The 24737-nt window shown below is 44.3% G+C and overlaps 1 protein-coding gene across 1 annotated transcript in view; it reads right to left on the bottom strand.

The window, feature by feature from the left end:
- Nucleotides 1-3963: 3963 nt before the first annotated feature.
- LOC140720912 (uncharacterized) overlaps nucleotides 3964-24737 on the bottom strand; it is a 129100-nt gene continuing 108326 nt past the window's right edge. The window contains 3 exon segments of the mRNA XM_073035759.1: nucleotides 3964-5543; nucleotides 5546-6693; nucleotides 22327-23477. Coding sequence (XP_072891860.1) covers nucleotides 5248-5543; nucleotides 5546-6693; nucleotides 22327-23477 — 2595 coding nt within the window. The 3' untranslated portion in view covers nucleotides 3964-5247.

Here is a 24737-nt window from a genome sequence, read left to right on the forward strand (position 1 = left end):
GAAACACGTTATGCCCAGATTTAAAAAGAATTGCTCAGCATTTTGTTTCCTTGTGAGGCATTTCATCAGTTTGTGTCAGGGCAATCTTTTGATATTGAAAATAATCATAAACCTCTGATTGCATTGTTTTATGCGGGGGGTGGAGTGGGAGTGTGGCTTTTCTCTCTGATAGATGCTGCCCGGCCAGCTGAGTGGTGGTGTGTCCTTTTAGGAAGCAACAATTCTCTCTTCAAATGAATTACTGTCTAATCTTGCTGTTAACATTGTGTTTGTTACAAAGCCCCAGTGTCTGGAAGAGCTGTCACCGTCATGGGCTGTTGGTGCAGACTGGGATGGCGGTGGAGTGTCAGTGACCTCTGTATCAGAGAACAACACGGGTTTCTACATCCTCCTGTGAGATATAAATGTCCTCACAGTGGGTTCGGATCAGCTGGCATATCTGGAGTTTGCAAAGGGAAAGGGAATAGGGAAAGGGCTGAGGAGAGAGAGTTTTAATCAGCAAACCATCATCCGGGGTGGAGGGGTACAGGAGCTGTCTGATAGATCGTTTTACAGTAATTGTATTTTTATATAATCTCACAGACGGTGACTGAGGAAGAGGTTTGTTGAGGGAGGATACTCGGAGGTGAGCAGGTCAGACACGTTATCAGGAGAGTGACAGTGATGTGATTTCCTGTGTCACGGGTACAGACAGTCGTCTCAAGTGAGGAGTTTGTGTGGAGATGCAGCTTCCCTGGAGGTGGAGGAAAGAGGACACACCAACAGGTGGAACCAGCTGTGGGAAGACATGGTTTGTCAGGTCTGACGTCGAGCTGAATGTACCATAACCTTCAGACTGAATCAGAAAACCATTCTGAGGGTATTTGAATTGTCAGAAGCAGGGCAGATGTGATCCCATTTCTCGATCAGACCCTCAGTGAGGTGGTTCCAGTTATAACGTGCAGGGATGAAAACACAGTGTTTGGGGTCTGATTTAATCACTGATTCTGACACAGTGAGAGGGTTAGTTTTACTGTAAGGCAGCAACATTAATGGAAGAAGACACAGAAACTTCATCAATTGCCAGTTGTTTAGCAGAAGTGATCAATTTGTATGTTACCTTGACAGAAACAGATATTCCCAGTGGTGACAAAGGGGTGCAGTCAGATTTATTTCAGGTTGGTGAGGGGTGTGGAGTTTTGAAATCAATGCCTTGCATCATTAATTTAGCATGTCCGGAGTGGTGGATCACACAGCACGGAAACAGGCCTTTGGCCAGCCATACCTGTTCTGACCATCCACTCACAGTCTACACTGGTCCCATTTATCAGCACTTGGTTCATAGCCGACTGTATCTCGACAGTTTCAATGCTCATCCTCTTCGTAAATGTTGTGAAGGGACCTGCCTCCACCACCACCTCGGGCAGTGTGTTCCAGGTTTCAACTACCCTCTGAGTGACAAATCTTCTCCACAGATCCCTCTAAACCTCTTCATCCTCTGTTTAAATCTATGCCCTCTGATCTGTGACTCCTCTGTCCCAGGATCGGGTCCGATATGGGCATCAGTGAGGCCTTTGATAAGGTTCAGCATGGTAAGTTGCTGTGGAAAGTCAGATCACACGGGATCCAGGGAGAGCTGGCTAAATGGATGCACAGTTGTCTTGATGGTAGGAAGCAGAGAGTGATGGTGGGAGGCTGTTTATTGGACTCGAGGCCCGGGCCTAGTGAGGTTCCCCAGGGTTACACCCCATTGCTCTCATTATTCATTGATATTTAATTATATTTGCATTTGCACAGTTTGTTGAATTCTATGCTCCACTTGATCTTTCATTGATCCTGTTACTATTCTATAGATTTGCTAAGTGTTCCTGTAGGAAAAACAATCTCAGGGTTGTATGTGGTGACATATATGTACTCTGATAATAACATTTACTTTGAACATCAACCATTATTGTCATCTAGATCAATAATTTGGTTAAGAATGTACAGGATATGGAGAGTAGGTTTGCAGCAAGTTCAATTACTTTTTCTGAAAGATTTTCAGTATAATCTCTCTGCTCTGTTTCCCTCTCTGCATTTGACCACCCGTCCCCTTACTGTCTTCCCTCTCTGCCCCGTCCTCCCTCTCACCCTGACATTGGGCGTACGTTCAGGGTGAAAGTGAATTATTTTCGGGGAATTCTTCACTCAGAGGTTGGTGAGAGTGTGGAATGAGCTGCCAGTGGAAGTGTAGGATGTGGGTTCGATTTAGACACTAAGGAGGAATTTGGGTGAGGACGTGGGTGGGAGGTGTATGGAGGCTCTGGTGCAGATTGTTGGAACTAGGCAATAACAATAAAAACAGGTCGGCATTTACTAGAAGGGCCGAGCGGCCTGTTTCTGTGCTGCTGCTCTCTGTGACTCTAATAATATTCTGACTTGTAATTTCCACAGTCAGTACTTTGCTACTTATGACTGAACCCAGACATTTACCCAAACAAGAACTGAAAGACTCTTGGCTGGCTACAGAAAGTGTTTACAAGCTGTGATACTTGCCAAAGGGGGTGTTACTCAGTACTGACAATACAGGGCACACAAACTTTTGCTTCGGGCCCTTCTTCTTTGTTATTTTGACATTGTAAAAGATGGAACTAAAAATGTAATCTTGCTTAAAATATTAAAGAAATGTTTCATCTTTAACTTTATGCCTTTTGTAATCAGGTCATCTCTTACTCGCTTAGCTGTTCACAGGAACAGAAATTTTGACCAGGGGTGCCCAAACTTTTGCATGCCACTGTATATATCCTGTGCCTTCCAAATTGCTTCCAAAAATTCCAGCCATTGCTCTTCCATTTTTGTCCCTGCCCATGTTCTTTTTAAATCAATTTTGACCAATTTTTCTCTCATGCCTCTCTAATTCTCTTTATTCCACATCTGACTTTAGCTTCTCCTTCTCTAATGTCAGGGTGAATTTGATCAAATTAAGATCACTTGCCCCTCAGTGTTCTTTGGACTTTAGTGACCTAATTAATTCTGGTTCATTACAACAATCCAGAATATCTGATCCCCAAGTGGGCTCAACCACAAGCTGCTCTGAAAAAAAAAAGCATCTTGTAGGCATTCTAGGAAATTCCTCCTCTTGAGACTAACACGATCCTGATTTTCCTAATCACCTGCATGACAATCCCCCATGACTATTGTAACATTGCCCGTATGGCACGTATTTTCTATTTCCCATTGAAATTTGTGGACCTCATTCTTACTACTGTTTGGAGGTCCCTATACAATTCCCATCAAGGATTTTTTTTGTACATTTGCTGTTCTTTGATTCTACCCACATATTCTACACCTTCCAACCCTATGCCACCTCTTTCTAATTATTTTATTTAATATTTTACCAACAGAGCCACACAACCCAATAGCAGCTTGATCTTTCAATAAATATGTAAGTATCTGGGAAACAAGAGGACCTGCAGATGCTAGAAATATAGAGAACTACACACAAAGTGCTGGAGGAGCTCAGCATGTCAGGCAGCATCTATGGATGGGAATCAACATTTCAGGCCAAGACCCTTCACCGGGACTCTTGATCCCCACGTATCTGGAATATCAACAAGCAAAGAACATAGAAAGTAGTGCAGAATACGGAAAACCTTTGACAAAAGTTAGTTCAAGGCTTTAAAAAACCTACCAAATAGAGCTCAATAATTAGCAAAAACAACACAGGCAATAAACATTTTCATCAATACCGACATTGAATTTTTTTAAATAAAAATATCTTGGTCCCATTTCAATCAGTAAAATTTAGAAAGATAAACAAGATCTTAAGAAATCTTTAGAAAAGACTATTTCCACTCAAACCCACTGAGATTAACACGACCTTGGACAGAAGGAGGAAGAGAAATAACACACATGAGGAAAGATCACACAACTGTCAGATAAAACTTCTAAGTATATGATTTAATCAAAAATGAACTGGATTCAGCATTCCATGTGTGTATATGCAATTGTGATAAGAAATACAGACCAGAAAACTTAAATGAGAGGCCAACTCAAAAAAATGAATCATCACTCTGGAAGGAAACATTAAACAGTGGAATGAGTATGACCCTCCATGGGAGACATTCCAACGATCTAAGAAGACGAGATGGTGACAAAATTATACGTTAATCAATACATTATTTCAGATAGGACAGTCCATAATAACCATCCGGATATAATATTACAGGATAAACAAGCAGGAACAACTCCCTCAGTAGATAAAGTATTTCCCAATGCACACAAGTTCCTCGACCAGTGGAGCACCTCGCCATGGGTATAGTTTGTGTCATCAGTCAGACAAACAAAAGATTTTCTCTGTCAATCAGCTTCCGAATGTTACTACTCTGTCATTCGTTGCCATGCCCTGCTGCTGATTCCCTTCTCCTCGACATCTTCACTCTGCAGAAAACTCAGAGGAAACCTCTTCACCACAGAGTGGTGTCTGTTTGGAATCCGTCACCACTGGATGATGGATCCAGTGGTGGATCTCACCATCCAGGGAGAGCGAGAGATGAACAACAGGGGAGGATTAAAAAGGACTGTTGTGGAACTGAATCACTGGCAGGGTCCAGCTGGCTTGAGTTGACTCCCTACTGTACACTAGTTGTGTGAAACCTAAATACCGAAGACAGAATTCAAAATAGAACTGATTTATTTGTCTTAGACCCAGAATATTAAACTCCAGTTCCATTAAAGGTGAATGTGCAGCAGAAGAAACTGCTCCCATGCCCAGGGTGCATGACAAATATCCAGCACGCAGCTTATTGAAACTTTCTCCCCAGTGTGAACCCGGTAGTGTGTCACAAGTATAACATGCTGTAAGGTTTCACTGCTAAAGTAACGGCCTCTCTGTAATGTTTCACTGCTGAGGTAATGGTTTCTCTGTAGCAGCAATGTTTAGGTTACGACCAAAGATAACAGGGTTTTGGAGTCTGGGACTATCCAATGACAGAAATGTTCTTTCTTGTGAGTCTGGAAGAGAGATTACCACGGGCTTTTGCCAGGGAGACATGAGAAGATGCAAATGGAGAGAGTGGGCACTTTTTCTTTTTTTTAAATTTTCTTTACTAATGCTATGGTCAAAGTAAGAATTATAAAGCTCAATCATTTAATCACATATTGTTTACTGTTTGTTATTTGAGCATACTAATTTGTAACAGGGGACACCTCAAGCAGCATCCACCCAAACGAGATTTCTTAAGTTTGACCGGGCTGGGGTGGGGGGCTATCACCCCGTATATTAAGCTGCTAGCCGAAGCGAGAGTTACATAAGCTTAGATGACTGAGTGAATACGTTCCCACATTCACAGCAGGTGAACAGCCTCTCCCCACTGTGAACAACGCTGCTGTCTGTAGATGAGATGACTCAGTGAATCCCACACACGGAGCAGGTGAACGGCCCAGTATGAACTGGTGTGCCAATAGGTCGGATGACCGAGTAAATCCCTTCCCACAGTCTGAGCAGGTGAACGGCCTCTCTCCAGTGTGAACTCGCTGATGTGCCATTAGGATGGATGACCGAGTGAATCCCTTCCCATAGTCCAACAGGTGAACCGCCTCTCTCCAGTGTGAACTCTCTGATGTACCTTCAGTTGAGATGACCGAGTGAATCCCTTCCCACAGTCTGAGCAGGTGAACGGCTGATCCCCACTGTGAACTTGCTGGTGTGCCATTAGGATGGATGACTGAGTGAATCCCTTCCCACAGTCTAAGCAGGTGAACGGCCTCTCTCCGGTGTGAACTCTCTGATGTAACTTCAGTTTAAATGACTGAGTGAATCCCTTCCCACACACTGAGCAGGTGAACGGCCTCTCCCCAGTGTGAACTCGCTGATGTACCTTCAGTTCAGATGACTGAGTAAATCCCTTTCCACAGTCTGAGCAGGTGAATGGCCTCTCCCCAGTGTGAATTCGCTGATGTACCTTCAGTTGGGATGAGCAAGTGAATCCCTTCCCACAGTCTGAGCAGATGAACGGCCGCTCCCCAGTGTGACCTCGCTGATGTACCTTCAGTTTGTATGAGAAAGTGAATCCTTTCCCACAATCTGAGCAGGTGAACGGCCTCTCCCCAGTGTGAACTCGCTGATGTACCTTCAGTAGGGATGAGCAAGTGAATCCCTTCCCACAGTCTGAGCAGGTGAACGGCCTCTCGCCAGTGTGAACTCGCTGATGTACCTTCAGTTCAGATGACTGATTGAATCCCTTCCCGCAGTTTGAGCAGGTGAACGGCCTCTCCCCAGTGTGAACTCTCTGATGTACCTTCAGCTCGGATGAGCAAGTGAATCCCTTCCCACAGTCTGAGCAGGTGAACGGCCTCTCTCCAGTGTGAACTCGCTGATGTCTCAGTAGGTGAGATGAGGAAGTGAATCCCTTCCCACAGTCTGAGCAAGTGAATGGCCTCTCTCCAGTGTGAACTGACTGGTGTCTCAGTAGGTGAGATGAGCAAGTGAATCCCTTCCCACACTCTGAGCAGGTAAATGGCCTCTCTCCAGTATGAACTGACTGGTGTGCCAGTAGGTCGGATGACTGAGTGAATCCCTTCCCACAGTCTGAGCAGGTGAACGGCCTCTCCCCAGTGTGAACTCGCTGATGTACCTTCAGTTGGGATGAGCAAATGAATCCCTTCCCACAGTCTGAGCAGATGAACGGCCTCTCTCCAGTGTGAACTGACTGGTGTCTCAGCAGGTGAGATGACCTAGTGAATCCCTTCCGACAGACTGAGCAGGTGAACGGCCGCTCCCTAGTGTGAACTCGCTGGTGAGCCATTAGGTCAGATGACCGAGTGAATCCTTCCCCAAAAATTCAGCAGATGACCAGCCTCTGCCTAGAGAGAACTGACCGGTGTGTCCACAGGTGGTATGACCAACTGAATGCCTTCTCACCAACAGAAGAGATGAATGGCTTTGCCCAGTGTGAACTTGCTGATGTACCTTCAGTTGAAATGACTGACTAAATCCACTCCCAGTGTCCCAGCAAATGACGGGCACACCAGTCGGTCAGATGATTGAGTGAATCCTTCCCCACAGTCTGAGCAGGAAGGATGATCGAGTGAATCCCTTGCTCCTCTCTTAAATATCTGGACAGAGACAGCAAAACTGGCATGTTGTGTTTGAGGTTCCCGTAGACAAATTCCTTGTCATTTTTAACCTGTGAAAAGATTTACAAAATCCATCAATGGGTGAAGGACAACATTTCAGATGAAATGACTTGAGTTGTCAAGGTGTGATCTGACATTACAGTGAAGTTCAACTCAAGTTGGAGAGAGAAATAATCTTGTACCTTGGCACAGTGCTGGTATCTGGAATGACCATTAAATTCTTTGATGCTCTTCCCGTCTCTATAATAATAGGGCATTTCTGCCATCTCCAATGTGTAAACATCACCAAGCATCTCACATGGTGTGTACGCACCGGCTGTGTTGTGAAAAGAGCGCAGCAGCACCTCTTTCACCTCAGACAGTATTTAGAACTTTGGGATGGGGCCACTGAGGACTTTCTACAGGGACACAATTGAGAGCATTGTGACTGGCCGCATCACTGCCTGGTATGGGAACTGTACCTCCCTTAATCGCAGGAAACTGCAGAGAGTGGTGCAGATAGCCCAGCTCATCAGTAGATGTGAACTTCCCACTATTCAGTACATTTACACAGACAGGTGTGTAAAAAGGGCCCAAAGGATATCAGGGACCAAATTCACCACAACCACAAACTGTTCCTGCTGCTACCATCCAGGAAATGGTACCACAGCAAAAGGACCAACAGGCTCCGGGACATAATATTCCACCAGGCCATCAGACTGATTAATTCATGCTGATACAATTGCATTTTGATGTTATATTGACTGTCCTTTGTACAGACTATCTATTATAAATTACACATTGCACATTTAGATGGAGACGTAACGTAAAGATTTCTACTCCTCACGTTTATGAAGTATGTACTTAATAAAGTCAATTCAATTCAATTCACCCTCTCCACTATCTGTTCTGTCATTCTGGCTCCCATTCCCCCTACAACTTATTTTAACCACGTCACCCCCCCCCCCCACCCCAACATTACCTCTAGCAAGTTTTACTACTAGGATATTAGTCCCCTCTTGTTCTGTTCCCCTAACTAACCAATCCCCTATCACCCCTCTGACTTTCCTCTGCCAGGCAATTCCCCCCAACAGTTTCTAAAGTGGTCCACCTGTTGCTGTGTTGGCTAGCAACAAGAGTACTCGGCGATGGCTATTTAACCTCCTTCCCCTTCCTGATTCTCACCCAGTTGCCTGTGTCCTGCACCTTGGGTGTAACTCATCTCACTTCATGTCATATCTAGCACCTCCTCCAACTCCTGGATGATCTGGAATTCATCCATTTCAAGATCCAACTCCTTAAAGTGCAGAGTTACAAGCTGCAGCTGGATGCACATCTTGTTGGTGAGGACATCAGGGACACTGGAGGTCTCCCCACCTTCCCGCCAATGTCTCCTCTAATTTGTAATGACCAGTGTGCATGTAAAGCTTGTACTGTGCATTTTTAGCCAGTGACAACATGTGCGCAGTGTATTTTATTATCATTCAGATGTATTCATTTTCACTGTCAATAGGAACTTTGATCTCCTCTGGGTTCCATCCAGTTCATCTGCACTCTCACACAACCTATGTACCAGGCCTGTAACGGGTAATGAATGATTTTCTCACCAAAGCTTTTGCACATTGTCCATATGTGGTTTGCTAGCTAAATTACACTTTAAAAAGTCAGATTTCCAAATATCACTCCACTTCTTCCCACTTGCAAATTCTCGGGCAACTTTAGCACCACCACATGCACACAGGTATCACCAGTTTCTGCATTCTACATAAATATTTCCTCTGAACTCTCCCCCGGGTGACTAACGGTGGTGAACTCAGTGATGGCAATCCCAATGAATATGAAGGGAAGGGCAATAGTCTGTCTCATTGGAGTCTGGCACATTTGTGATGTGAAAGCTACTTGTTGCCCAGGGCAAAGGTGTTTGATATCATTACGTACCCATAGAGAATGGGACAAAACATGTCCTCACCGGTAGAAAAGTCGAGAACAAAAGGAGGTAGAACAAGCAACACACACAAAATGCTGGAGGAACTCAGCAGGCCAGGCAGCATCTACGGAAAAGAGTACTAATGCTGAGTTCCTCCGGCATTTTGTGTCTGTTGCTTGGATTTCCAGCATCTTCAGATTTTCTCTTGTTAGTGATTGGAGGTAGAACAAAGGCGATTTTCTCAACTGGTGATGTAAAAGATTTTGTTCCCTTTCTCGGAGTTCCAAATCCTGGCATTTAGATAGCTGGAGCTCAGCTCTGTCTGAGAGATCCATCGGTTCCCATTCCCTCATCAACCGGAAGATCCCCGGGGCCCGTGTACGGATCGTGGGGCGGAGAGAGAGGGAAGAGGGCAGGGCTGTCCTGGGATTGCGGGTCACGGTTTTCGAAGTTCACAGGAATTGCCCTGAAAACGGTGTTTAAGATAGAAAGACTGAGAATCGCTCTTACCCGCAAACGATATCTGCAAGGCCTTCTGTGTACTGCGCGCATGCGTCATATTCGGAGACGTCACAGCCCTGACGCCTGCGCATTTCATCGGTGCTTCAAAGCCGGTCAAAATCTTTTAACGCAGGACTTTATGGGTAATCACGGTGCCATTAAACATTTCTGCAAGCACCTGTTCAATGTCCATACCTCATTTTTTTTATAGTGTGTATAGAAAAATCTGCAGCTGTTTTAACGCAGAAAGCGGCTCCCATAAGCAATATAGTCAATATCAACGTGTATCTAATGCCAAAGTAAAATGCAGATATAAAACACAGGAGATTCTGCAGTTGTTGGAAATACAGAGACGCACACACACAAAATGCTGGAGGAACGCTGCAGTTCAAGCAGCAACTCTGCAGCGGAGTACACAGTGTAGGCATGTTGAAGAGGCTCGGTCTAAACGTTGTCTATTTATTCCTCTCCACATTTGCTGCCGGATCTGTTGATTTCCTCCAGTATTTTGCAGAAATAAACCATCATTTTTTTCGGTCAACCAGTTTCCAACTGTTTCTTTTGTAGCCACATCCTGCTGGTCTGATTCCTCCTCCTCCTCGTAAACTCTACACTCCATCTCTCTCTGGAGCCCCAAAGCCCTGACTCAGGCTGGCAACACTTTGGTTTCTGACTCTGCACCATCGAAGTTTCACTCGCTAGTCTGCTGTCAGACTTGTGTTGCGAGACCGCAGATTCGTTTACTGTGAGTGTCGCTTTCAGTGCCTGAGGGAGGCGGGGCTGTGACGCTAGTCACACACTGCGGGGGGCGGGGGAGAGAGAGAGAGAGAGAGAGAGAGAGAGAGAGAGAGAGAGAGAGAGAGAGAGAGAGAGAGAGAGAGAGAGAGAGAGAGAGAGAGAGAGAGACACACACACACACACAAGCTGTTGGAACTTCAGCTTGCCACTTCTATGGGGTGGAGTTCTTCCATGCCCAGAAGATTAGGTTGATCATCGGCACGCAGTGCACAACGGATGTGTGACTGTCACTTCGTATCATCCATATGTGTGAATTTGCAGGAGTATCCTGTGGTATCACTTTTGTTGGCCCTTACCCGGAATCCGGGTGATCTGTGGTAACCACTTGAAGACGATATTCCTGTGACTGTCACCTAGTGATTTTTCGAAGTGGATTTCGGAACTAATCGACGGATAAGATCTTCGGCGGCTGTTATTTCGTTTACCCAGCGTGGAATGTGTGTGGAATTCTTCGTAATTGCCTTCTCTCTACATGTTCGTGTGGATTTACAAATCTTTCCTCTCACTCACTTATTCCGTGGATTACTGAACTTTTCTACTTTACCATCATAAGACTTTAAGCATTGTTTCCCAAGCTTGATAGTTTGGGAGCTATATCTACGCACAACACTGTTAACTTCTGTTTATTTCGTTTAATCTTTTATATTTGGAGTGGATACTAATAAAGATAATGGTTTTCACATCGAAACCAGACTCCATTAGTGATCTGTTGCTGCTGTTCCGTAACAATTGCAACAACCCAGCTGTCTGAGGCACAGTCCTTTAAAATTGGTGAAAATGACCCAAAACGTTGAAAAGAGCAGGGAAGCAGGAGTTTAACCAACTTCGTCCAGAGCCCTGAAGAACGTCACAACCACAGTGAGCTCATCGTCTTATTCAGCCCGGAGAAAATCATGCAGGAAGTTCATGCAGGTGTATAAGATGATGAGAGGCATTGGTCGTGTAGATAGCCAGAGGCTTTTTCCCGGGGCAGAAACGGCTAACATGAGGGGGAATAGGTTTAAGCTGCTTGGAAGTAGGTACAGAGGAGATGTCAGAGCTAAGTTTTTTAAGCAAAGAGTGGTGTGTGTGTGGAATGCACTGCCAGTGACGGTGGTAGAGGCGGATACAATGGTGTCTTTTAAGAGACCCTTAGATAGTTACATGGAGCTTAGGAAAATAGGGGGCGATGCGCTAGGGTAATTCTTCGCAGTTTCCAGAGTAAGTTACATGGTCGGTACAACACTGTGGGCCAAAGGGTCTGTAATGTGTTGAAGATTTCTATGATTCTATGAAATTCAAGGGAAATCTCCGATCCCACTGAGTGGTGACTAGTTGCAACTTGTCATCTCAGGGAAAGTGAGAGGGGAACGGCAGGGGTAGATTTTCATAAACTGAAATGGAACAGAAACATGGGTAAGGATCAGATGGGCCGAGTGGCCTCTCTAGTGTACATAGTGAGTGTGATAGAGACAGTAAGTACCTGACACACGGGATTTGATAAAATCTGATTTATCTTTCACAGATCCACAATATTAAACACCAGTCTAGTTTAAGGCTAACATCAGCAGAACAGACTCCTCCAATGCTCAGTGACCAGGGTTCAGTCCTGGGTGCGATGAGCAGCCGCAAGAACTGCAGAATCTGACAGTAACAGTCCCTCATGAACCTGCAGCTGCCTTCAGTTAAACATTTAACTCGGAGCTGATTTGAACTTCCTCCCTGATGTGAAGTTGCTGGTGTTGCAGCAGCTGGGATGATTGAGTAAAACTCTTTGCTCACTCCGGACAGAAATGTGGCCTCTATTTATTGTGAACTCACCGGAGCATCACAAGGTGGGTTAACTGAATGAGTCTCTTCGCACACACGGAGCAGGTGAACGGCCGCTTCCCAGTGCGAAGCTGTAGATCTCGATCTTCGGTCTCGGGCCGAAACGTTGACTGCTCATTTACACGGATGCTGCCCGACCTGCTGAGTTCCTCCAGCGTCATTTACGTGTTGCTTTGACCACAGCATCTGCAGTGTACTTTGTGTTCAAGCGCTGGTGAACTGAGAGATAGAGCGGAACTAACGTGCTGTTGTGTTCGACATTCCCATACACAAATCCTTTTAATTTTCGACACTGTTAAAAGTTTACAAAGCAGGTCAGTGGGTGAAGGACAACATTTCAACTGAAATAATTTTAGTCTCCATGGTGCCTTCTGATTAAAACACTGTCACATCTCAAAACAATTTAGAGGAACAAGATTTCATTTTCTAACTGCCCACAATTCCTGCATCAGGCACAATATCAAACTCTCTGCTTCCCTCTCTGTATCAAAATGGATCATTTCTCCCTTTCATCAGTCTGTGACTTGGCTCAGTTTGTCTGTCTCCTTCGCATTCTGAGCATGCGCCACACACCCACTCAGATAACATTTTATTTACACGGCTGTGACGAGAGACTTTCTGATTATTATGTCCCTCCCGGCATTTGACGGTGGTAAACTCAGAGTCAGCAATGGTATTGAACCTCAGGAGTAGGTGATTAGGCTTTTTCGTTGGAGATCGATAAACTGCCGGTAGTGTGTGTCTGGATGAGTGGGTCGTTTTCAGACTGGAAGGAGGTAGCGTTTGGAGTACCCCAGAGATCAGTCCCTGACCACAGTTGTTCACAGTTTAATGTCCTGGCGGAGGCAGCGAGATGTGAGATGCCCCAGTCTGCTGGTGACGCAGAAAGAGTAGAGTTGGGGAAGGGGAGTCTATTCACATGCAATTCCGTAGCTTTGCAATCAGTACATAGTGCACTGTGGGGCTGCAGTGGCGGGTTCCAAACTGATAATTAGATTTGCTGACGGCACTACATTGATCGGCCGAATCCCAAATAATAACGAGGCAGCCTACAGAGAAGAAGTCATCTCTCTGAGACAGTGGTGTCAAGAAAACAACCTCTCCCTCATTGTGACAAAAACAAAGGAGCTGGTTGTGGATTACAGGAGGAATGGAGACAGGGAACAAATTCAACATTTCCAAGTCTGTTATTGATACAAAATGTACATTTTAATATTGATCATGACACAATGTATTTTAAATATCGGTAATGACATAAAACATATTTATAGACTGTTACTGACAGAGAATCGTATAATTTCTGTTCCGTGTGTTATCTGAATGTACTTGCCTGTGATGCTGCCACAAGTCAGTGTTTCTCTGTCCCTGTACCTTCCCGTACTTGTGCACTTGGCAATAAATTCAACAGGACCTGAGAAATCTCACTGAGATTTGATTAGTGATGATCATCTTGGCAGCTCGGTTGTTCGAATGTATGCGACAGTACACTGTTAAATGCAAAACCCTGAACAGTGTCGATGATCAGAGGGATCTTAGACTCCAAGTTCATCGCTCCCTGAGAGAGACAGCACAGATTTATCGGGTGGTTAAGAAGGCAAATGGCATGGTTGTCTTTATTAGTTGAAGCATTGAGTTCAAAAGTCGGGAAGTTGTGTTGCGGCTGTTACGAGCCTGCGGTCGTACTGTGACTGTTTCTTTAAGAGCGCCGGCGTGAGGAGGCGGGGCTATGACGTCAGTCACAGGCTGACAGCGCTGACTGTGGACTGAACCATAAGAGAGAGAGCGATCTGCAGACAGGCAGTCGGCCAGTCTAAAGAGAGAGAGAGACTGGAAAAGCTGATAGCTTCAGTTAGTCGCAGCTGAGGCTTGGAACTCTCCTCTGCCCACAAGAGTGGGTTGATCATCGGTACACGGAACCACAACGAATGTGTGTGGCTGTCACTTCGTATAATCCATAGGAGTGGATTGTGGAATATCTTGTGTTAACCCTTGACTGGGTATGTTGTGTGGTAACCCCTGGAAGACGGTATTCCTGTGACAGGTCACTTCGCTGATAACTCGTCTGTGGACGGATTCAGCGGATAAGAACTTCGACGGCGGTTATTTTGAAGTAACCGCCTTTTCTCTACATTTCACCCTGGATTACAAATATCTCTCTCCCATCATTTATTCCGTGTATTACTGAACTTTCCTACTTTACCATCTCAAGACTCTGAGCTTTGTACCCTCAGGCTCGATAGTCTGGGAGTTACATTTACACATATATACACTTAACACTGTTAACTTTCCTTTATTTCGTTGTTACTATATTATAAGTAGATGCTAATAAAGAGAGTGGTTTTAACATCAAAACTAGACTCCAGTGTGAACTCTATTGCTGCTGGTTCGTTTCTAAAACGCTACAGTTCGTAACACAGTTTTATAAAACTAGTTAGACCACATCTGGAGTGTTTCATACAGTTCTGGTCGCCCCCATTCTCGGAAGGATGTTGGGGCTTTGGACACGGCGCAGAAGAGGTTTACCAGGACACTGTCTGGATTAGAGGGCATGAGCTATAACGAGAGGCTGGACAAACTTGTGTTGTTTTCTCCAGAGCGGCGCAGGCTGGGGTGAGACTGGATGGACGTTTATAAGATTACGAGAGGAATAGAGTGGACAGACGATATATTTTTCCTGGGGTTTGAAATGTCTAATACATTTAAGGTGAGAGGAGATCTGAGCGGCGTTTGCTTCTTTCCACAGAGTAGTGGGTAAATGGACATCTGTCTGGGGATGCGAGACCAAAGCGGCCATGTGATCCCGTTTCCTGTTCACGTTTTCCGCAGATCTGCAGCATCTGCGGGTCACTGCCCTACGTGTACGTGTAGCTTCATCTTTCCCCGTTCAGACAAGACAGTGAGATCCGGATCGGTCACGTCCTGTCGTTGTCGGTGGACAATATGTTTTTTTTCGGCAATATTTTCAGCATGTTTCATTCCACTGTTTTCACCTGCTGAAGTGCTGCCGATGTTTCTGGGTGTCTGACCCACTTATGTGAGAATTTAGCTTTTTATAATTATCTGAGCTTCTCATAAATGTGTACAGTTCAGTTAAGCTTCACTCCACTACTTCCAAAGCAACAACCCAGTCAGTCAAACAGTCGGCACAATTAAAATAGTTTATTACATCTTTTTTTCATTTTGCACTATTTATATAATTTAACAATGTGATATTTATATTCTTATATTAAATCACAATTGTTAACATCTATGGTTAAAAATTAGGTTCTACTGCTGAACGAATTTCATGACATATGCCGGTGCTATTAAACTTGATTCTGGTATTGATATGGGAGACCCACCACCGGTCACCTGATCCCAGTTACCGCAGATCGTAATGAGAGATTAAAGCCTTTTCTACTTATTTGCGTTCCTCAGAAAGACAACAGTTCAGTTCCCTTCTGTGGTTCCAGAGCAGAAGCTCAGTCTGTCTAATATTTCCACACAATTAAAATGGGGAATTTGTTTATTATCATCATGTACTGAGCTACAGTGAAAATCTTGCCTGACGTACTATCCACACAGATCGATACATTACAACAGTACATTGAGCTGATATACAACAAAATAATCACTGTAACAAAGCATTATGGCTGCAGAGAAAGTGCAGTGCAGATAGACATATGGTGCAGGGTCACGTCGAGTTACATTGTGAGGTCGAGTCCAATTTATCTTTCATTTGGCTTATAACTGCAAACAGGAAGCCGTCCTTCAGCCTGGTGTTACGCACTTTATGGCTTTTGTATCTCTCCGCCAATGTGGGAGCGGGTTTGCAGCAAGAACGTCCAGGTTGTGAGGATCTTTGTGTACATACCCTGCTTTTCCGAGGGAGGGGAAGTGTAGGAAGAGTCCATGAGGGGAGGCATGTTTCTCTGATGTTCTCTGTTCTCCATAGTTCTCTGCAGTTCCTTGCAGTCATGGGCAGAGCAGTAGACATACGAAGGCGTGAAGTATCGACAAGAAGCTCAGAGACCTCGGACTTCACCCTGTCTTGTGTAGCTGGATCCTGGACTTCCTGTCAGATCACCGGCAGGTGGTAAGAGTGGGATCCATCTCCTCTGTCTCTCTGACCCTCAGGACACATAACCCACAGGGTTGTCTCTTTGGCCCCCTCCTTTACTCTCTGTGCACCCATGACTTGTGTTGCCACCCACAGCTCCAATCTGCTAATGAAATTTGCTGACAACACTACATTGATTGGCCTAATTTCAAATAATAAATTTCAATCGATCAAATGCATCCTGACAAGGCTCGGCCCAGACAAACTTTTCACCCTTCTTCAGGAGATTGGTCAGAGGAAGAGCGATAGCAGCAAAGTTCTTACACAACTTACGGTAACATCCATCCATTCCCAGAAACCTTCTAAGAGCCTTCTTAGCAGTCAGAATAGAAACTTGAGAAATTGCCTGGACTTTTGCCCGAACAGGAGCCAACTTGCGTTGACCAACAACATAGCCAAGACAGGTCACAGTGGCATGGCCAAATTCACTCTTAGATAACTGTAAGGTTGTCCTGAGAAAGCCTGTCAAACAGCTTCTCTACTGCAGAGATATGCTTTTCCCAAGTGTCACTCCCTGTGACTAAGTCATCAATATAGGCATCTGTGTGTTCCAACCCTCGAATTACAGAATCATTCATTCTCTAAATTAATTACAAATATAAAAAACAAATTAATTAATTGCTTAAGTATTCACTCCTTTTAATATGACACACCAAATCAGCACTGGTGCAGCCAGTTGGTTTTCGAAGTCAAATAATTAGTTAAATTGAGATCAGCTGTGTGCAGTTGAGGTGGTTCAATTAATTTTAGTAAAAATGCACCTGTCATTAGAAGGTTCATCTGCTGGTAAGTCAGTATCCTGGCAAAAGCTACACCATGAAGACAATAGAACACTCTGAGCAACTCAGTGAAAAGGTTATTGAAGAGCACAAGTCAGGAGATGGATACAAGAAAATTTTCAAGTCACTGAATATCCCTTGGAGTACAGTTAAGTCAATCATCAAGAAATGAAAAGAATATGGCAGAGCAGCAAATCTGCTTGGAGCAGGCTGAGTGATTATGCAAGAAGGGGACTAGTGAGGGAGGCCACCAAGAGACCTATGACAACTCTGTAGAAGCTACAAGCTTTGGTGGTTGAGATGGGAGAGACCGAGCATATAACAACTGTTGCCCAGGTACTTCACCAGTTGCAGCTTTATGGGAAAATGGCAAAGAGAAAACCACTGTTAGGGGGAAAAAAATAGAAATTTCAACTGGAGGTTGCTAGAAGGCATGCAGGAGACTCAGATGTCAGTTGGAAGAAGGTTCTGTGGTCTGATAAAACCAAAATTGAGCTTTTTGGCCATCAAACTAAATGCTCCTGTATGTTTGGCAAAAGCCAAACACAGTACATCATCAAAAACACACCATCCCAACTGTGAAGCATGGTGGTGGCTGCATCAAGCTGTGGGGATGCTTCACTGCACCAGAATCCCATAATCAGTGCAAAATCTAACTCTACCATCAGGTTTGGGCACAATAACGCAGGGTGAGCTCCAAACTGATGCTGCAGGACTAATAATACCATTTTCAGCATCTATTCCATTCCTTGCTCAGCCAATTTACACTTTTCGACGTTCATGCAATATGGGTGTTGTTTAATCGGTTTGGCTTGACCAATATCTACATCATGTACTGCAACCGTGGTTTGCTTGGGAACATCGGAAAATAAATCTTTAAACTTCAGAATTAATTCCTTCAGCTGTTGTTGTTGCTTTGGCTGCAGATGAGCCAACTTGTTAACAATGTTTTCTGGAACAACCGAATTCATTAGCCTAACTGGGACCACATCTGGTTTGTGAAAATTCTCAGACGAGTCAATTATTTCATTCTCAGGGTTGCCAGATTCATATGTTTTGACAACAACACTCACAGATGGTGCCTGCTTGTCAAAATAAGGCTTTATTATATTTATGTGTACCACCTGTGTTAGTTTACGTTGGTCGGGTGTTTTAATAACATTATTCAGATCATTAATTTGAGAGACTATTTCATGCGGTCTATTGAACTTCGCCTGAAGTGGATTCATCAATATTGGAGATAAGGCAAGCACCTTATCTCGCACCTGGTATTTTCTTTCTCAAGCCCACTTATCAAACCAACACTTCATTTTGTTTTGAGAAATCTTTAAGTTTTGTCTCACTAGACAAGTCTGTAGACTTGGTGTAGTTTATTCTTGAACTTCTAAACAAAGTCTAACAAGTTAACAAGTACATCCCCATCAATCCACTGATCCTTTAACAAGGTCAAAGGTCCCCTCACTCTATGACCAAATACAAGTTCAAATTGACTAAAGACCAGTGATTCCTGTACCGACTCTCTTACTCCAAACAAAAGCAAATTTATTCCTTCATCCCAGTCTTTTCCATTTTCAACACAGTATGTCTGAGTCATTGTTTTGAGAGCAGAATGATATCTTCCTAAAGCCCCTTGTGATTCCGGATGGTACACAGACGATGTAATTTGTTTCGCTCCCAGTTCATAAACTACCTGCTGGAATAATCCAGTTGTAACATTACTTCCTTGATCAGACTGGATTTCTTTAGGCAAACCAGATAAAGTAAAGAACTTGGTAAAAGCCTTCGCCACAGTTTTAGCTTTAACATTTCTGAGAGGTATTGCCTCTAGGAATCTGGATGCAGTACACACAATAGTTAGCAGATACTGATGGCCAGCTTTAGTCTTTGGCAATGGGCCAACACAATCCACTATAACTTTGGAAAAGGGTTCACCGAATGCAGGTATAGGCCAGAGTGGGGCTACTGGCGTGACCTGATTCGGTTTACCCTCAACTTGACAAGTGTGACAGGTTCTGCAAAAGGTCACAACATCTTACCTCAAATTAGGCCAGTAGAATTATTTCATAATCCTGTTTACAGTTTTATTCACTCCAAAATGTCGACCTAATGGCATACTGTGGGCCAAAGTTAAAATTTCAGCCCTATAACTTTAGGAACTACAACTTGGTGAAAAATTTCCCATTTCTCACTCGCTGGTATAGCAGGTGACCTCCACTTCCTCATTATCACTCCATCCTTGAGATAATACCCTACTGGCACTTTCTTAATCTCATCATTTCAGAGAGTTGTTTCCTTTAAAGCTTCAATGTCAGCGTCTTGGTTCTGTTCTGCTATAAACTCCTTCCTACACAGGGATAAATCTTTCTCATCAGACTTATGACCTGAATCCTGTTGAAACAATGAAGGCAGAAAAGTCCCTGACAAGTCATCATAACCTGAATCCCAATTTTGGCTATCAGGGGTATCAGAGTCATGCTGCACAGAACCGTCTGCGTCGGCAGACTTTTTAGCCATACTTCGAGTTACTGGGCAGGAAGGATAAATGTTAAAATCCATCTGTGGGTCGTCCGTGGTTGGCTTAGTTGTCAACAGCACTGTAAGAACAACTTCACCATCTGCCAGGTCATTCCCTAACAGCAAACTAACATCTTCCAATGGTAAACTGGAGTATAATCCAATTTTAACAGGTCCCAAAACCAACCCTGACAGTAAAGTTACCTTGTACAACGGCACAGAAACCATGCCATCCCCAATGCCTTTAATAAGATTTACCTCACCAGTGTTAGTCTCATCACCAAACTTTAGAACGCTGTCTAATATAAGTGACTGAGTAACCCCAGTAACTCGAAGAATTTTCACTGGTACCGGGGTTGACCCTTCCTTTACTAATACAAACCCATCTGACATAAAATGATCAAAAGCCTTCTTAATTCGGTCAGAACTCTCAGTCCATAACTGAGCCTCAACAGAATGTTCAGAACCCGGTGGGTTTACTGGTGCTTCAACATGCTGAACACAGGCATTCGGGACTGCCTCCTTTTCCTTTTTCTTATTCAGGACAGAACAATTAGCCATCATATGACCAGCTTTCTTACAATAGTAACAAGTATGACCAGAAAATTTCTCCTTCAACTGCTTCCCTTCATCCTTACTGTTGTCACTAGTCCCAGCTGTAATTTCTGGTTTACCCTGGTGATCCCTGGCACTCTTTTGGAAGCTCTTATTCTGGGTAAACTTAACCTTGTGAGTTAAAGCAAACTCATCTGCTAATCTAGCAGACTCCTGCAAAGTGGCAGCATCCTTTTCATCTAAATACGTCTTTATGTCATCAGGAGCACACCTTTTGAATTCTTCAATTAAAACTAACTCTTCCAAGCTATTAAAATCATCATATATTTATCATCATCATATATGTGCACCAGCGATCAAAACACACAGATCTCTCATAAGCAAATTACATATGTCCGGTTCACAGATTTCCTCAAACTTCTGAACTTTTGCCTGTATGATTCTGGGACCAACTCATAAGCTTTGAGCACAGCCTGTTTCACTAGGACATAATCATCTGCTTAATCAACTGACAAAACAGAATAGGCTTGCTAAGCCTCCCCCTTAATTACACTTTGTAAGAGAATAGGCCAACCCTCTTTTGGCCACTTTAAATTCTTAGCAACCTTCTCAAAATGCTGGAAGTATTTATCAACCTCTGTCTCATCAAATGGAGGTACCAATTTAATTTCCTGACTGGCCTCAAACTTATCACCAGAGTCTAACGCTAGACCCCTTTGCTGCAACCACTCTATCTTTTCCAGCTCGAATAGCCTCTGTTTTTCTGCCTCCTCTCTGATTTTCTGCCTCTATGGCCTCAAACTGCCTCTGCCTTTCCGCAGCCTCCATCTTTAATTTTTCTCACTCATACTGGAGCTCAAGCTCACTAGGTTTACTTTCAGGAAACACTTCCAACTCCTCCACTTTAAACACACTCTCAGATATATAATGTTCAGCTGTTATCCTCTGCAACTGTGCCCTCCTCATTGCCAATTTCAACATAGAAAGTTTTAACCTTCTAGCAAGACTTAACAACTCAATCCATCTGGAATTCTCTAATGCCTCAGAGGTTGCCGCTTCCAAACAATAATCAGCATCTGCTGCTGATTTTCCACACACAAATCAATCAAAAGAGACTTCCCCAATGAAATCAATAATTAATGACTACGCCCCCATAGCTGTTCATATCCCGGATGCAGGCCCCAATTTTGTTATGAATCGTAAAACTTCAGAAACGAATCAGCACCAATAGACTACACCTGGAACAACACACACAAAATGCTGGTGGAACACAGCAGGCCAGGCAGCATCTATAAGGAGAAGCACTGTCGACGTTTCAGGCCGAGACCCTTCGTCAGGACTGCCTGAGACTGCCTGACGAAGGGTCTCGGCCTGAAACGTTGACAGGGTTTCTCCTTATAGATGCTGCCTGGCCTGCTGTGTTCCACCAGCATTTTGTGTGTGATTGAATTTCAAGCATCTGCAGATTTCCTCATGGAGACTACACCTGGAGTCTGTTTTTGATGTTAAAACTACCTTTATTAGAATCTACTTATAATATAGTAACTTAAGCAAGATAAACAAAAGTTAACAGTGTTATGTGTATATACGTGTGTAAATATAAATCCAAAACTATTGAGCTTGGGGGAAACAAGGTCTGGAGTCTTGAGATGGTAAATTATGAAAGTTCAGTTCAACCACAGAACAGGTGATGAGAGAGATATTTGTAATCCAGGGTAAATGTCAAGGGAAGGCAATTATGTCGAATTCCACAGGTTCCATGGTGGTAAAACAAGAGAACAGTCACTTAGATTTTATCTGTCATCCTTCCAAATCCACATACTAATTATCACCCAAAGTGACTTGTCACAAGGCGTATCGTCTTCAAATGAATTACCACACCACACCCAGGCAAGGGTTAACACATCAGTGGTCTTCATAGGATACCCCAAATCAGATCCACTCCTATCGATTAAACGAGGTGACAACCATACATTCGATGTACGCTGAATCGATAATTAACCCACACTTGTGGGCATAGGAAAATTCCAAACAGTGACCCTTGGCACCTATTTCCCTTGTTTCGATCCTTCCATTTTTCCTCATTCATCTCCGTCTGACTCTGACTGTCTGTGTCCTCAGTCAAAACTAAACAAGCTGGGAGTGATGTAAACAAGCTGCAAGTCAGACTGATTCACCTTATTAATCTCTCTCTCTTAAAATGACAGTCCACAGCAAACAAAACCTAGGGATTCATAACAGCTGACTGGTGTGCCAGTAGTTGGGATGACTGAGTGAATCCTTTCCCGCATTCTCAGCAGGTAAATGGCTCCTCTCCAGTGTGAACTCGCTGATGTCTCTGTAGTGTGGAAGAGCGAGTGAATTTCTTCCCACATTCTGAGCAGATGAATGGCCTCTCTCCAGTGTGAACTCGCTGGTGTTCCAGAAGGTGGGATGACAGAGTGAACCGTTTCCCACATTCTGTGCAATTGAACGGCTTCTCACCGGTGTGAACACGCTCATGTCTCAGTAGGGTGGAAGATTGAGTGAATCTCTTCCCACATTCTGAGCAGGTGAACAGCTTCTTCCCAGTGTGAATTTGTTGATGACTCTGTAGTGTGAAAGAGCGAGTGAATCTCTTCCCACATTCTGAGCAGGTGAACGGCCTCTCTCCAGTGTGAACTCGCTGATGACTCTGTAGGTGGGATGACTGAGTAAATCTCTTCCCACATTCTGAACAGGTGAATGGCTTCTCCCCATTGTGAACTCGCTGATGTCTCTGTAGGTGGAATGACTGAGTAAATCTCTTCCCACATTCTGAACAGGTGAATGGCTTCTCCCCAGTGTGAACTCGCTGGTGTCTCTGTAGGGTGGATGGATCAGTGAATCTCTTCCCACATTCTGAACAGGTAAATGGCTTCTCCCCAGTGTGAACTCGCTGATGACTCAGTAGTTGGCATGACTCAGTGAATCTCTTCCCACATTCTGAGCAGATGAACGGCTTCTCCCCAGTGTGAGCTCGCTGGTGTCTCTGTAGGCTGGATGAATGAGTGAATCTCTCCCCACAGACTGAGCAGGTGAACGGCCTCTCCCCAGTGTGAACTCGCTGATGACTCTGTAGTTGGGATGACTGAGTAAATCTCTTCCCACATTCTGAACAGGTGAACGGCTTCTCCCCAGTGTGAAGTCGCTGATGACTCTGTAGTTGGGATGACTCAGTGAATCCCTTCCCACAGACTGAGCAGGTGAATGGCTTCTCCCCAGTGTGAACTCGCTGATGACTCTGTAGTTGGGATGACTGAGTGAATCCCTTCCCACATTCTGAGCAGATGAACGGCTTCTCCCCAGTGTGAACTCGCTGATGTCTCTGTAGGTGGGATAACCGAGTGAATCCTTTCCCACAGTCTGAGCAGATGAATGGCCTCTCCCCAGTGTGAACTCGCTGGTGAGCCATTAGGTCAGATGACTGAGTGAATCCTTTCCCAGAAATTCAGCAGATGACCAGCCTCTGCCTGGTGTGGTGTGATCTGACTGGTGTGTCCACAGGTGGGAAGACCGACTGAACCCCTTCTCACACACAGAACAGATGAATGGCCTTGCCCAGTGTGAACTTGCTGATGTACCTTCAATCGTGATAACCGAGTGAATCCATTCCCACTGTCTGAGCAGGTGAACAGCCTTTCTCCTGTGTAAAATTACAGGCTTGCTATTTGGTCAAATGACCAATTGAATCCCTCTCCACAGTCTGAGCAGGAAGAATGGTCGATTGAATCTCTTGCTCCACTTCTTAAATATCCAGACAGAGACAGCAAAACTGGCGTGCCGTGTTTGAGATTCCCGGCGACAAATCCCTTCTCATTTTTATCCTGTGAAAAGATTTACAAAATCCATCAATGGGTTTAGGACAACATTTCAGATGAGATTACTTTAGTTACCAAGTTTTGATCTGGTATCACACTGTTACAGTGAGGTTCAACAAAAGTTGGACAGAGAAATCATCTCCTGACTGGGCAGAGTGCTGGTATCTGGAATGACCATCAATTCTCTGATGCTCTTCCTGTCTCTATAAGAATGGGGCATTTCTGCCGTCTCCAATCTGTGCCTTAGCTCAGTTTGACTCTCTCCATTGGTATTATTCCCTGTTCCTGCTGAGCTGCATGGGTGCCTGGCCCCATAGTAACTGAAACAGTCTCACGCAAATTGTCTTTGTGGATGTGCATCTGGGATTTTCTTTTATGTATTATTAACTGAAAGTGCTACAGTTTTAACACCATATAAAAAAAATTCCTGCTAAAATGAATGGTTGGTCCGCACAGCTGTTAAAAGGGGTTAGAGTGAATTTTTGTAATATTTCAGGTTCTTGTAGAAAAGTACAACACAGAAACAGGTCCTTTGGGTCATCTAGTCTTGTGCTGAACTATTTAAACTGCCACTCCCACACCCCTACCATCCAGGTACCTACACGAGCCTCTTAAATGTTGAAATCGAGCTCGCATGTACCACTCGGGATGGCTGCTCATTCCACAGCCGGATAACCGTCTGTGTGAAGAAGTTTCCCCTCATGTTCCCCTTAACATTTCACCTTTCACCCTTAACCCCTGGCCACTGGTTGAAGTCCCACCCACAGAGGCGGGCTCTGTCGTGGGCAAAGTACTAGAGAGTTTAACATCGGTAGCTGAACGAAGGGCGCTGAGTAGGCTAC

This window comes from Hemitrygon akajei, unplaced genomic scaffold (assembly GCF_048418815.1).
Source record: "Hemitrygon akajei unplaced genomic scaffold, sHemAka1.3 Scf000048, whole genome shotgun sequence".
Classification (NCBI taxonomy): domain Eukaryota; kingdom Metazoa; phylum Chordata; class Chondrichthyes; order Myliobatiformes; family Dasyatidae; genus Hemitrygon; species Hemitrygon akajei.